A 15,544-nucleotide genomic window follows, 5' to 3' on the forward strand; every position below is an offset into this window, starting at 1 on the left:
AACTATAACCTCAGGGCATAAGACCACCTAAAATAATAAAAAGCTTAATTTGTCTTATCCATAAATGAAGCAACGTACTGTTTTTTTTTTTTTTTTTTTTGTTTGTTTTTTTATTTATTTTTATTTTGCTGAAGGATTTGTATTCCAGTGCATGCTTCAGGCATTTTCCTTAGCAAATGAAACCCATCCATCAGCCTCACACTTTCAAATGCAGAGCAGACTCCTGTAATAATTCTTTGCATTCTGCAATCATATTGATGGCATAAACAGTTTGCTGTGACCTTTTAAAATAGTCAGCTGAAGAGGATGCAGTTGTCTGTGCACAACATCAAAACGCTCAATCATAAAGTAAAACTTTAGACAAATGTTTCAGCTGAAACACTGACTTCTTACACGTTTTACCTCAGCACAGTTTCTCCTGTTGTAGTTTCCAACAGGATAATAGACAAGCAATTTAGCATCTGACCTAAGATCTATAATAACTACACGGACCAAAAACTGGAATACATTTACATGGTCTATTTATTTGAATGCTAATGTAAGAGACGTGTTTAACTTTACTGACTGCATTTATGTCAAAACCAATACATTGCTCAAAATCCATGAAATATGTGCTTCCTAATGAGTTACTGACCCTTAGCACACACTGCAATCTGGTTCAATAACCCTAACCCTAACTCTAAAATGCTCCCAGCTAATAGATTGCAATGGGATTAACAGTAAGGGGTTATTGATTATTTTATTTAACCCTGTCCTTGGAGAGGTATAGTTGCCTGGTTCAGCAGAAGTAATCTCTATCCATGTGCCGAGGGAAAACCATCCGCAACTATCTGCCTTTGAAACAAAAGCTGAATTTCAGAAACTAGTTTCGGAGGTTTGATTGCGTACGTGCCAGGCTTTCCAAAATGGAAGAGCAATGCGATTTTCTTTACTGATCGTTGAATTTCAGTTTAATCCTGAGAACAATCTTTACAACGCTGGATCCCCGATCTAGTGTCCAATTATATATTTTTTCACCACAATTTAGAATGTCCAAACAACTCCCCATAGAAGCTCAGGAAAACTGAAGGCCAGTGGCCATCCTCTGATCCCACTGCCACGCCAATCCCCCCAACACTGCAGGTGTCCATTGAGCTCACCAGGCACCTGGCCAGTGGGGGCCACGGTAGCGTGGTGAGGTGACTCAGTCACAGATGATTTTGCTCCCCTAAGCAGGAGCGCCAGAGTCAACACAACACGGCAAAGAATGGCAACTTCATCTAGAACCATTTACCAACTATCACTAAGGCAATACAAGACTGTGACTCCTCATTCATTGACAAGACAGGATCCCTAAACGTGTAAAACATGGACTCTGATTAGCAGAGGCAATCACTTTAAATGCGTTACTGGTAATTGTTAATCACCTTCATTTATTCACAGAGCTACAAAAGAAGGCTTTCTTAAAATCTGAAGGCTTTGTTTTCATTTGGCAAACCAATCAACTAATATAGACGTTCAGTCTACTCCAGAAATAATTTATGGCAGTAAAAGATCCTGAAATGAGTCCGCTGTGCAACTCCTGCTTCATTTCCTAATTGATTCTGAATTATTTCTTGCCAAAGGTCTCCTACAATATGCAGCTTTTATAAAATATTACAGCCTTTAATCAAAATTTGTCTGAACTTGTCCCACTAAGTTTGCTGTTCCCGGGACAAAGACTCAACTGTTGCCCTCATGGTATTTACGTGGGTTTGATTTCATTTAATAGCTGGCTGTACTCTTAATTAAACTGGGAATCGATATGAAGTGTTTGGTCATATATCACAGACAGTGAATGTTATTAATATAATTAAATAAAATACCTCCGCAATGCATCTTATTAAAAAGTATATAATTAAAGAGCATGTGTTTTTTGTTTAGTTTCAGGAACAGGAACACATACAACATTGAAGAACAAGTGGACTTAGTGTTGTTTGCAAGTATTGGGGAAAAGTTCTTGCATTGTATTAGAGGCCATGACAATGATCCAGTCACCATAGTTGCAAAGTTAGATGCAAATGACTATGAGCCACAAGGCACTGGTGGAGGTGAATTTGTACATGTTCTGCAATAATGTTTTGTTTCATATGGTGCGTTTATAAATCACCCTGTATATGTTTAGAGGGGATGCAATAACAGCAACATTTCACTCCCAGAGCACTTCTATCCAAAAAACAGTTCTGTTTATGTCTAGGTTTAGAGGGGATGAGAATGACAAACTGTGTGTCTGACCAGGCACCCTTCAGACTTGAATTAGAAATGGGTCTGGACTGAAAAAAAGATTCCATTTAAAATAACATCTCATTCATCGGAAAGTGCTATGGAATGATAGCTTTGATTCTAATTTAGCTATACATTCCAAATAAACTACAATATCAGAAAGAAATTCAAGTAGTCAAACATTTTGTCAGTGTAATATTTCACTTAAAAGATTAAATGACCTCCTTAGTTGGATGCTACATGTCACATCACTGATGATGTGTTAATCTAAATTAATACCCTGTCCACACTACTTAAATAATGCACAATCAGCAGTGAAACCACATGATTTTTATTCACTTATTTTCTAACAGAAATGTATCCATTCCATTAATGCATGAATAGTCGTTATTATCAACAATTGCCAATATGACATTCAGGCATTTCCACCTGTTTGCCTGTACCTGGTTTAATTTAGTATGGTATACATAACTCAAGTATAAGAGTATAAGAGGTCATTAAATACAAAAGTCATACCAAATTCATAATTTAATAGTCTGGAGATTTACAGTCTTTGCTGATCAAAGAACATACTTTAATTATGAAGAGCTTCTTATTAAGAAGTAGATTTTACTGATTGAGTTATATGCATTTACAGTATCAATCCTGTATGCAGTGAGGTCTTAAAGCAAATATTTCAAGTAGAAGTGCGATGATATGGTCAATTTAAAATCTGGGCAGTGTGTTGGTGGTATCAGGGTAGGTTGTTATATTTTCTGTGATCCAGAATCTAAACAAAATGGCAGCAGAAACAGAACTCCATGTTGTAATATTTGAAGGTCTTAGTATTTGAACACTATTGGGTACAGCCGCCATTAGTCTGGTATGGGTTGTGTGGCTTCTATTTGCCATTATCTGAATAAGATGCCAATATGAATTATTATACTGAGCTTTTAACACAGTTAAGCATTGCATATAGAGGGCTTATCCTGCAGGTGGCGCTGGTGTATGTTATCATCCCCTATCACAAGCCATTGTTGGAGCACCAGTCTGTATATTTTAGCCAGACAGACTGACGAGTGTCAGGACTCTTGACCTATCAGCTAGGCCTTTCTAGTGAGGTACTCATTCTCCCCACACTTGAACCTCAGCCCAGTCAAAGTGCCAGCACCCTGGGCACCGACATTCAAAGCTATCTTACTGTGCTGTATTTTTAGCAGGAGCGTACAGACCCGGAGAATGGGCCAAAAAAAAAAAAGCCTCTTGTTTTTTTAAGATCTCCTTTTCCAAGAAGTCAGTTTTTAATGGCGTGGAAGTGTTTCTTTCTCTGAGACTCATGCTGTGTTGTTACATTTTTTAAAATGAATATTTACCTTCAAATAATATACAGGGCAGCCCATAAGCCAGGCATCATAGTAGGCAATTGTTAATGTTGGTTGTGCAGATAGTTAACTAGGTGTGGCTGCCCGATTTCACAGTGAACATTCTAATTAGAAGAATATATGATTTTGCCTACAATGCTAGACTTAAGGGACACCCTGTATATTTATCAGGTAAAGCCAATTGAGTGATGATGGTGATGAGGTCGGTTATCAGCAATTACAGATCATTTTTTAACCAATCAGCTTTTTCAGTCAATCAAGTTTTCCAGTCATTGGCATCTGTAAGGTAAGTCTTTTGAAACACAAGGATAACCCCCCCAACCCTCTTCAGAAACACTTGAGATAGGCTTGACCAAACCATTGATCAAAGCAGCCTTCTTTCAGTCTTTAAATAATGCGCAAGTTAAAGCTTTACAAATAGGACCCAATGTTCAGCAATATATTACATTTTTCCACTGGATACAGTGTGTCACATGTGTATAAGATTGACTTGAAGAAAATGAAAGACAATAATGTTTCCCTAGGACTCAATTTAAATTATGGCACCACAATCCTTATAGCGGCTTTAAAAAAGTACCACATAACAAAAACTGTGTGCAGGTTTTTAATCATAACACTGCAATAAATGCCAACATCAGTTTTATCACAGCCAGCAGCGTAATCGTTGAAATCTAATCCTGGGGTTTGCTATAAAAATTCAGCAATAAAGTTTTAACATCTTTTATTTCAACAGATGCAGGCAAACGTTTCAGAACCAATAAGTATCATATGAAAACAACCCTGAAGACGGAACCTCTACAGAGCTTGAACTCTCTTTGGAATAAAAGGCTCCTCTTCAGTTACCCGTGCCAAATGCATATCATTAAGCTGAGTTTTATGAGTACATATTCTAGGAGTGCATATAAAAGTCTTATAAAAGTTTCCCATATTAAAAGCACAGCAAAGTATAATAAAGCATGGTGAAAGCAATGGTAAAGCATAGATAAGCATTTTAAAGAATAGCGAGGCACAGCATATTAATAAACATGGCAAACCAGGGTAAACTATGGTAAATGCATAGTATAACCACGGGAAAAGCATGGTAGAACTGCATGATCAACTTTTATAGGGGTTGTGCTGTAGCTCTTGAAAGTGCTATTGGAATGCCTTAGTGATGAGACACAAGTCTCTGTGAGCAGTAATGACTATACCTCTGTGGCAATGTGGCCACGCCCTTGTGCGTAGTGTGTGTTATATGTTGTATGTTATGTGTTGCGTGTAAATGTTGGTCTATAGAGATGGTACACGGGATATAAACAGGTCTGTGTTTCACGTATATTTAAAAATGTAGATTTGTATTTAGGCACGAGGATGGTACAGGTCACTTCACGTGCTGGTTAAAATGTAATGTGTGGTCACGGGAGTACACTTAATTAATTCACGTGCAGTTGTACCGAGATTACAATTGAATGACTGACTAGCAATCGAGTCTCGGTACAACTGCATAAAAGCAGCATGTTTTCACTCACTCGGGGTTGGGTGTTCGTGAGTGGAGAACGGGTGTAGAGAGGAGGAGAACTGAAGAGAAATAGAGTTTAGATAACAACTGCTACAGCGTGCTGGAAGTGCCAGCACGGTACTTGTTAACATTCGTCCACTTGTTTTGTGTGTTAGTTCGTTTTGTTTACCTGTTTATTTTGGCCGCAAGCGCCGTGTCCTGTTTTCTGTTTGTTCAACCTTTTTATTTATTGGTTATTAAACGCTGAGTGCAGCCATTGCACTCAGTTTCACTCATCACCACCGTCTGTCTGTGTGTTTTCTTCCGGGTCTGACGTGTCACTACCAGCCAGCCTTGTGACATACTCTCATCAATAAAGAGATCTGGGCAAGTTAGCTGATCTTTTAAATGCATGGTATAACTATAGGAAAAGCGTGGTAAAACTGTGAAAATACAGGGCAAAAATATCGTGGTAAACTTAAATAAGGGAAAAGAGCAGATTTTTTTTCAGCTGGAGGAAATGAGTGTTAGAAACGTACATGTGTTTGATTGACAGCAAGGCGAGGCGTCAGAAAACGTGCCAAAACTCAAACATCTCAAGCAACATTCCTCACTAACAGCATGCTTCAAAGACAGAACAGCAGGCCCTGCTATGTGGTGATAATGGAGAATATCTTCCCCCATCAGTTCACATTGCCTTCCAACATGTCAGCGACAAGATAGGGATAACATCAGTCTGACCTTCCTCTGGTCACCTTATCTGTATGAAACAAGTACAGACCTGTGTATAAGATTAAATAATACACAGTGAGCTTATAACATGTAGTGTCTATATAGTAACGGAATATGTAGTAAAATACAGACAAGCCTGGCAAAGTACCTAAGCATTGTACAGCACACAGGCAGGATTTGGTGCTGGTGGATAATTGCCTTTACAATTTTTACAACATATAAATATATTATTATTATAGTACAGGCATACATATTGCATTATATTATATTGCAAGTTGTACTGAGCTTTAATAGAGCACTGGATCAAGCATTTTGTTTCCTTGTGCGCACAGAGGAAATGTTTCATAGAAAAGGCTTTTCAAATCTAAGAAAGACAACCATAAAACGTAATGCATTTACTGATTGGTTTTGGTTCCAAATCCCACCTATGGTACTGCATGGTAAAAGCCATGTACTGTGCACTGCAAAAACATGGCAATACCTGTACTGTGCACTGCAAAAACATGGCAATACCTGTACTGTGCACTGCAAAAACATGGCAATACCTGTACTGTGCACTGCGTGTATTTCAACCCTTGTAACTAACAGGGAAAAAGCCACATTGCAATTTACTGTTCCCAGCAGGGGGCTGGCGTTCCATTCCATTTCACACCACTCATCTATGAGACATTTATTTTTCTTTTGATTAGTGGTTCTACAGTATATGGGAAAACACACAATTTATGACGATGTGGGTGGCAATAAAGGGATCAAAGCATGGCTGGTCACTTTCACTAAGTAGGTTGATTTCTTAAAAGAGCAGTGAGTCAGCAGCTGGGACACGGCTCACATTTTAATCACCTGAAATCAGTCAATCGGAAGTACAGTAACTGTCCAGACATTTATTGATGTAGGTAGATACTGTGTTTATTTATTTATTTATTTATTTATTTGTTGTATTCATATTTTACTTCTGTTCCAAGCATAGACCACAGAGTAGCTGCAGGATATACATACTATTATATGTAAAGCACAAAACAAGAAAAGAAAATATGTGTTTTAAAAAGTATAATATTACCTCATAAAAATCATTATAAATGTATTGGAATTAAGTTTCTTTAATAATACTTAATGTTAAAACAAAAAAGGGAGTGTAGAAAAGCATGTGATATTTCCATTACAGCACAGAGTAAGATAACGACACACCCTTCCCCCGCTGACAGAAATGTGTCATAGCAACGTGAAGGTTTTCAATTACAGCCAAGCCCCTTCTAAAATCGAAGCAGGTATTTTTGAAGATGCAGAAAGTTAGGTCAACTTTTTGGGGGGAGGGGTCTGCAAATATCTTATGAATTGCAGATTTTTGGCATTAGGACAGTCTGTCATTTCAGAGTATGGAACCACTGTGGAGATGCCTGCTGTACACTTGCAATACCTCTGGATTGCAACAGTGGGCGCTGTGAAAACATTCCACAGAGTTAAAACCAGATGCTGGGGAACAGCCTTGTGTTTGGACTTGACACAGTGGAGCACTGAACATCTGGCAAGAGTTCACAAATAAACTACAGTTCAACATTGTCTGTTTAATGCTATCATTTACTTTACTGAAGACAGAATTGAAAAGTAAATTGGAAACCAATGGGTCACAATCTCTGTTTAAAATGCTGTTAGGTCTTACATTTACAGTAACGTCCATATACCATGTTAAACGTATATTCCACCAGGTTTAAAACACGTGTAATGTATAATGTACAGCCTTGAAAAAGGCTAAGGAAACCTTTTTCAAAGCATTTAACGAACGTAAGAAAAAGGTTCAATTGAATTTGACACAGAAATCAGTTAATGGCTTGTCAGCCAGAAGCTATGTAAATGTTACAGCTGAGAGGTAGGAAGCTATAGCTATGAAAAGCATATTGAATGAGACGTCATCACGGTAAGTCCTAGCCTTATACAATACTTTGAAAGTGGGAAGCTAATTTTAATAAATCAATATATAAATTAAAAAATGCAAATGTCACCGGTACAAATTACTAGCAACTTAAGTATCTGGAATATTTTCTCAAATACTTTTCAATCACCTGTTCTCCCTACAGCTTTTGTCGATTCTTTCACTAGACCTCCTCCAACACTAGTGTTAACATTGTGATGAAAGTAAAGGAAGCTTTTTCAACTGCAGGATCCTGACCCACTTAGAAAGCCCATTGTTTTAGACCAAAGCCTGTTGCTCTAAGGTTGATAATACAAAAAGGACACATTTAAAATCAGGGGACAAAAGACCCCATCCCACCTGCTTGGAAAAGTGTACAACCTATATCATGTGACATATACCATCCATTAATAACACACACAAACTAGGAACAGGTTGCCTGAAGATAGTAAGTCATGGCGATTACTGTTTCTGTAAGGCATGTCACACATTTTTTGCAGACAGCAGAACAAAGCCATTGAGAATAAAGCTATCTGATACAACAGAAGCTGCCTGTGCATCCTCTATGTTTGTCAGTGTTTCTCCCTCATTTGCTGGCAGATGTATTGCGTGCATGTCTGAATTGGGCTGTTTGGAAGCGGGGAAGGCAAAGTGTTGATTGAAAAATACATATCCAGAGCTGCAACCAGAGAACGTGATACAGCAGGTCTGCCGCTGAGCACAATATAAACGGGAGGAATAGGAGAAAATGAGGGCATTCAGGCATTCCTTGAGGGAAAAAAACAGGACTGTTTGAGCAACATGAAAGACAAAACAACAAACAGGCATTTGGCAGACAACACTAAAGCAGCAGTCCTCCAAGAGGTCCTGTTTGAGAACCTGGTGTCTCCCCTACGTGTCATTCTAACATGTCTTCAAAAAAACGTTTTCTTCCCAGGAGAAGTGGATTCAGTTGAAACGTCCAGGAAATGCTTTTTATACTGGATCAGAGGAATAAAACACACTAACAAACTTCTAACCCTCTCTAAAAACAATCTGAAAACAAGGCCTTACCAAAAAAATTCCTTAAAACAGACCTTAAAATGAATTGGGCCCCAGCTTCCAATGCGTTAACTGGGTCTACCTTAATCTACACTGCGGTGGATTTCAGTCTGATGAGTCCTTGATCTAAATTCTCAATGTATTTATATTGTATACAGTGATGTTATGAAGAGGATCAATACCTCTGGGGGAAAACACCAACAGGATTAATACAGTTATTCTGATCTCCTGCTGTTCTGATCGTTACACTGTCTATTCTGTACTATCTGACTGGATTTCTACATAGCCAGCCTCAGTTTACTGAAACTCCCTTCTGTATTGATGCCCCTCTGAATACCATTACATGTTTTACCTCATAAAAAGTTTACATTTGAATAGACACTGTTCATTTGTAAAGGCCACAGATCACCTGGACACATATACATAAGACAGGAATTATGACAGGAAATATTTAACATTCCAGAGTCCTGTACTACACACACACACACACACACACAGACACACACATTAGCATTCTGTACAATAAACTGCCCTTGTTCTGTCCCTTACTTTTATAGTCTGTCCTTGAATGCTTGACCACGTGGTTAAGTGTTATGCAAATGAATGAAAGTAGCGGGAGTCCAACAGTAGGGTATTTTTCCACTGGTGTGATAAAATGTTTCAGTTTAGCTCCAGTACCAGGCATATCATTATTAATTTTTCCATTACTCAAACACCTGGTGAAAAACTGATAATTACATACAGGCCTGAATCTTATAATAGCTTTGTACTGTAATAACTATGGCGCTGCAGTAATTTTGATTTAATCCAGTCAATGGTTACATAGCTCTGCAAGATTTATTGCAAGAGGTTAAAACTTCTTCAATCAGAATCTAACACCACCAGCTAAAATCACAGTTATGTTAACATCACACTGTGTGTTGAAAATGACATGCCACGCAGAAAAACGTCTTTTGTTCAAAGCATGTTTGAGCAGGTCCCAGAGGCTGCAGGTTTCGTGATTCGGATATCTAAATTAGCAATTGTACATTTGGCAACAGATGTTGAGCTAAACAGTAAGTAACCTGCTTCTTTTACAGTTTACAGTGGCTGCCACAGCCTGTTTGTTCCTGGGCGATGTGCTTAAATATTTGGTTAGAATTAAAAAAGTAATGCTTGTGAGTCCTACACGGTTATCTCCAGGGCCAGGAACTAACACATGCTAGTCTTTTCTGCAAAGACATATTATCTCTGGCCGATATGTATGCTGAGAAAGTCAGTGTTTATCCTGTATTCAATGACATAATCCTGTTTCTGGGAACACATGTACGTTTTCATTTTGAAACTTGAACATTGCAATCTGTCTAAAATAACAGTACCTCCTCACAAGAGGAAAATCGTCAATCATGCTATTTATTTAATTTTGGTAATATATATATATACATATATATATATATATATATATATATATATATATATATATATATATGCTTGGGAAGAAATAAATAGCTTAGTCCTGTGGCTTGGTGGTATGGAAAAATGCCAGAAAAACAGCATGGAATCATTTATAAGTTAGAAACAGACTGGAATTAGAAGAAGCTCATAAAAAGTCTGCAACATACGCATATATCAAAAAAGCAGCGTGCCTTACAATTATTATTATACATTTTTTATTTGAATAATTATTTATTAAGTCATTGTTTTAAAAAACACACAGAACTAAAGTAATTTCTTATGATGTTTCCAAATTATTTATTTATATATAAATATATATACAGGTATATAAAAATACAAATAAAAATTCCCCCTCTGATCTGACCCCGACTGCTGTGGGCCTGGCCCGTGTTTCAGAGGCATGCCCTCATGTCTTTTGTTTTGGTCACCTTTTACAGTACTTTAAAAGATCTGTTAAAAGATAATTCAATTTGTTAAGGTGATCGGATTTCTTAGAGTCTGCTTCAGGCATGCTGTCCTCGATTAAGGTGAGGACAACCAATTTTGGTCCTTTTTAAAATGGAACATGATAAGCCACATCTCGTTTATTAATATTTTAAAGGTACAAGTAGAAACAGGAACATGCCTATTTGGATATAAACGTTGGGGAATGTTTCTTGAAAAAGAAGAAAGCACAGAAGACTACACTCGTCTGCAGTAAACCGACACCGTGAAATGATAACTTAGTGTAACATTGAACCTGGTTTTGGTTCCAGTGTGCTCTTGCAGAGTCGATTAAAAAGAAACAGATGTCTAAAATCTGTCTGGTCACTTCCCAGGCAGGGAACGACTTGATTAAATCACCTCAGGGCGATGCTAGAGTTCAAATTACCAGTTATTACCTGTGAGCTGCTGTGTCTCACTTCAAGGAGCTGGCAAGGAAAGGATAGCTCCGGGCTGCATTCTTCTCTGTAAACCAGCTAATTCAATAGCCAATCTGATTGCATTTCAGAGCTGGCAACTGCTGTTGTGCGGTACTGTGCAGCGTGTTCTGCTTGAGTCTAATTTTACCCACGTTGCTGAAAGCTGCTGGTAGCCTGGCTGAAGATGTATAGCATGTCTTCAGGGCATCATGTAACCCTGTTAAATCTGTCAGAAGGAACAAAGAGAGGCATTAGAATTAGAGACCAAATGAAAATTACTCAACTGGGCTGCTCAAAAATGAGTTCTCAATAACAGCAATGTGGGAATGGCATAGTTAAGAGCACAGAAGGGATAAACTAACAATGGAGACGCAAGGGAAATATCACTATGGCTTCTGAGCAATTTACCTTAAAATGTATTGCTGCTTATATTATGCTGGTGTTAAATTAGCAAAGTTAGGAATATGTGTGTGGGGTGGGGGGGGGGGGGGGTGCTATTGAACCTGCTTCTACAGTATAGTGTGCCTTTCAAAGTGTTCATTCTGAAGTCTGCACATACACCATTTATTTTATTGTCCCGAAAAATGATTTAGGAGTAAAAACATCAGTGAATGAAAGGAAGAGGAATCAAGCAGGTATACCTATAAACAACCTTATGATCCTAACCAAAAACCAATCAGCTAATGCCTTCTGTTACCAGTGCAATTAAATGCTTGTAGAGAATAATTAAATTGAGAGAAATCTTACTTTCTGCTCGTTTTTGTAAGTGTGCACATCACTACTAATTACATCCCCAGGCTGCTTTATGCCGAATGCATTTAAACTTATTATTCAGAGACTATCCAGCTGTGTCTGTGAGATGGAATTAATATTTGTTCAGTTAAAATGATTGTTTTAACCTGAGTTAACGTGACCATGCTGTCAATTACAATATATACGCTTAGGGCAGCTTCTGAGAAGCTGGAAGAAATGTTGTTTCTACAGAACCAAAACATATCCACCAAACACAGATTTGGGTTCAAATGAAACCACAAAAGATAATATAGATTTCTCAATGAAGCAACAGTAAGTAACATGTTTATCACAATAAAGAATACACACTGCTCTGTAGTGGTTAAGGAGCTGACAGTTGTGGAACATACAGTATAAGTCTATAACGGTTCAGTAATACAGAAATGCATACTGTACAGGTAGGATTGTGGCCTAGTCATGCACTGTGTTGAAAAAGGATACCAAGGCTGTACAAACACTGATAACCAGCTTGGGGCAGTTCACAGATAATTTTTTCTGAGCAGTTCAATAGAAGAAAATGTTTATTATTCCATCATTGAGACTGGCTGAGCAACTACTGTAGTACATTGAAATATCGTTTTTGAAACAGGCAGGAGGAAGACAGCTTTGCTCGCTAGAAGCCTGCCAAGTGCTAGAGCTGTGAAATTGTCCCAGTCAGTCATGTACAGAGTTGGCTCTGAAAGGCAGAAAGTTAAAGCTGCTCCCACCACTTTGGGGTCCTGCCTTGGGTCCTGGTGGCAGCATCAGGAAAGTCTATTTACCATAACATACCAGACAAAACTATACAGTACCCTAAAACATTAGGAAATGTACGAACAAAAAGAAGCCAACTAGCTGGTTGATCTTAAAACTTTGTCAAGTCAGTCTAAAGCTTCCAGACGATTCAGTATCAGCAACAAAGCTAGGTGCTAGGTAACCCATTCCATACCCTCGCCACTCCATACAGTATCTCCTACCATCTGTCCTAAGTCTGTGTCCATTTCATTTCCAACTGTGTCCTCTGGTCCTGGTTTCTGTGCTCCGCTTGAAGTATTGGCTAATGTTAACTTTGTCAGCTCCTTTAAAGACTTTAATAAAGTCCTCCTGCTTTGTTCTAGGATGCAACCTTCACATACAAGCACCCACATCAAAACTCACAAATGCTCAATCCAAAAGATTTCAAACCACTTGCTGTCACTGCAGCCTAGATAATAGCAGCGTACCGGATATTAATACATGGCTAAATGAAGAGATGAAGAGATTGCCTGATATTCACTGAGCAATTTGGTTTCACTTAACTTGGCAGAAAATGATGGGGTTAATTGGTCTTTTTGCTATGCGTGAAGATGCAATGTACAATTTTCCCCAAGAAAAAACAAAATAAAAGAAAGCAGTTAAATCTGCTTCACTCATGAGTACATTTCAGGGTCATTTGTAAGGGGATTGGACATGAATCATGATGGATGACACATAGAGGACAACAATCTGCCCGTTGTACCCGGACTGAGATTTAACTACTAAGTTAGTTACCACCGCATTTATAATACAAAGTGCATTCACAACAAAGGCAGTGGCAGTATTGCAAAGGGAATAGCTGCATGTGACCACTATTGCAAAGACGATGCATCACACATTAATGAGAGTGCAATGATATTCTTTATTGTCATTTAGTATCTAGGATTTCCGTTACATTTCCTACATACCTTAAATGTAATTTATCTCGCAATTACATTTTCTTTCTCTTTAACGTCACACATTTCCCCGTTAAAGCCACAGTGTCCCACTATTCCGTGGTTTCATTTCATTTCAAAGTAAGATTATTTACTGAGTGACTGGTAACTACATTCTTCCAGTTTATGGGGCCTTGTTGGCTGTCCGGTTTGTTTACATAAGCAACCTCCCTTCCTGTCACTAAACTTGTAGTGGTTAGTACCCTGTGCCTATAGCAGCAGGGGTCCGGGAATGTCATTTGCCAACCCCAATGGTGCTCAGGGAAGCACACACAAAAGCATAAAGCAAGGGGGAAAGGGGACTCACAAATGACATTTTTGTTATAGCATTTTACTGGAAATACACTGTAATTTTCAGCAGGAGCTTATAAACTAACGCTGTTCTTAAATCTGTCAAACTGTTTAAAGGGGGCATAGGTGTAGAAAGTCGGGCAAGCTGAGAGAATACTGAGTTTAAATTTAAATAATTTCTTAATCGCAACACACACACACCTACCTTAACATTAGGGTATGGACAATAGAGGAATCGCATTTAGGGCAATGTATTGTATTTTTAATGCAGCCCTATGCATAAATAATAGGATTTGCCAATACAGTAAACTACTGAAAACAACATGTTACTGACGTTATGTTTCTTCTAAGATTCTAATTCGTAGTACTGTACTGTTGTACCAGATCTTGACAAACTACTCCGCTGTCCTCTAGTTTGTCCTGGAAACTGCAAACCTATGATTTTCTATTACAAGCAGTCAAATTATAGCTTGCCCTAGTTGAAATTAAAGCCTGCAAAAATATCAGTTTGGTCGGAACACAAGGAACTCTTCGGTTTAGCAACGTTGCACTGAAACAACTGTTTGTACATAATGTAGATATTTCTTTATTCAGGTAAATATAAACCCCGCCACATTACAGTCTTTTTTTAAAAAGTGGCTCTACTGGGTTAACTCGTACTGCTTAAAAACTCACATCACGTCCTTCTTTTCTGATTATCCATTAACCTTTTTTTATTTATTTATTTTTTATTCAGTTTGGTGTGTTGCTGCATTTCCTGGGGGTGGCGTTTTACACCAGTCTCTGCAACGAGAGGGAAGACAGATTTTTCACCAGTCTTATCAGCAATTCCGATTGCATGCAAATCCGCAGCGTCACTCCTGTGAAAGAAAGAAAGAAAGAAAGAAACCGAGGGACCATTTGCACATTCCTCCTCATCGGAGAACCAAGTCGTTTTCTTTTCAGTCCCCGCTTTGCAACAAAGTAGCAAACCAGATGCATTAGATCTGGCTGCACCCAAAGGTCTCTATTCATGTGGTTATAGCATCGAAGTTTAGAAAGAGGTATTAAAAAGAGGTTTTGTTACTTTTCTGAGATTTTATTTACCGTCACCATGGGCACAAAGTGGAGACGGATTGCAGACTTTTCCTGTTGGACTTTAATATTGGTCGCGGTTTTGTTCAAACGCTGTCATGGAAGTTGTGCGGAAAAAGAGTTGGAAAGCAGGGAAGAAGAAGCCAGTGTTGTTTTAACTGGAACTGTTGAAGAAATCATGAACATGGATCCAGTGCACAATACTTACTCTTGCAAGGTAAGATTTCGGGGGAGAAGGTGTTTGATTTTGGAGAACACCGTGCGAAGTAGGTATACAGTATACAGACAGGAGAAGAAATTAGCAAAGCGCTCCCTTTGTGAACATTGACAAGAAGTATTTGTTCCAGGTCTGCTTTCTCACAATCTGAGATTTTAACGTCAGTTTACACTTGTCATTTTAAAGATCTATTACCAGTTTCAAATTTTTGAAAAGAAAAGTTTAGATTGTTTTGACAGAATGACCTTACACAGTAAACAACCGCTGTTTCTGATCTCATTCGTATAGCTAAGTGCCCTGCACTCCTACCCGCAACTAAATACTGCGGTGTGATTTGCAGTAACCAGGTAAGTATAGGTATAGCCCA

The 15,544-nt window shown here is 38.3% G+C and overlaps 1 protein-coding gene across 6 annotated transcripts in view; it reads left to right on the top strand.

The window, feature by feature from the left end:
• The first annotated feature begins 14,626 nt into the window (after positions 1-14,626).
• LOC117425132 (agrin-like) overlaps positions 14,627-15,544 on the top strand; it is a 155,129-nt gene continuing 154,211 nt past the window's right edge. For 3 of the 6 annotated variants that reach the window (XM_034904230.2, XM_058993238.1, XM_058993239.1), the window contains exon 1: positions 14,627-15,177. In XM_034904230.2, coding sequence (XP_034760121.2) covers positions 14,980-15,177 — 198 coding nt within the window. In that variant the 5' untranslated portion in view covers positions 14,627-14,979. The remainder of the gene's footprint in view (positions 15,178-15,544) is intronic. The other 3 variants (XM_058993240.1, XM_058993241.1, XM_058993244.1) reach the window with 1 other exon arrangement.

This window comes from Acipenser ruthenus, chromosome 20 (genome assembly GCF_902713425.1).
Source record: "Acipenser ruthenus chromosome 20, fAciRut3.2 maternal haplotype, whole genome shotgun sequence".
In the NCBI taxonomy this organism is placed as follows: Eukaryota; Metazoa; Chordata; class Actinopteri; order Acipenseriformes; family Acipenseridae; genus Acipenser; species Acipenser ruthenus.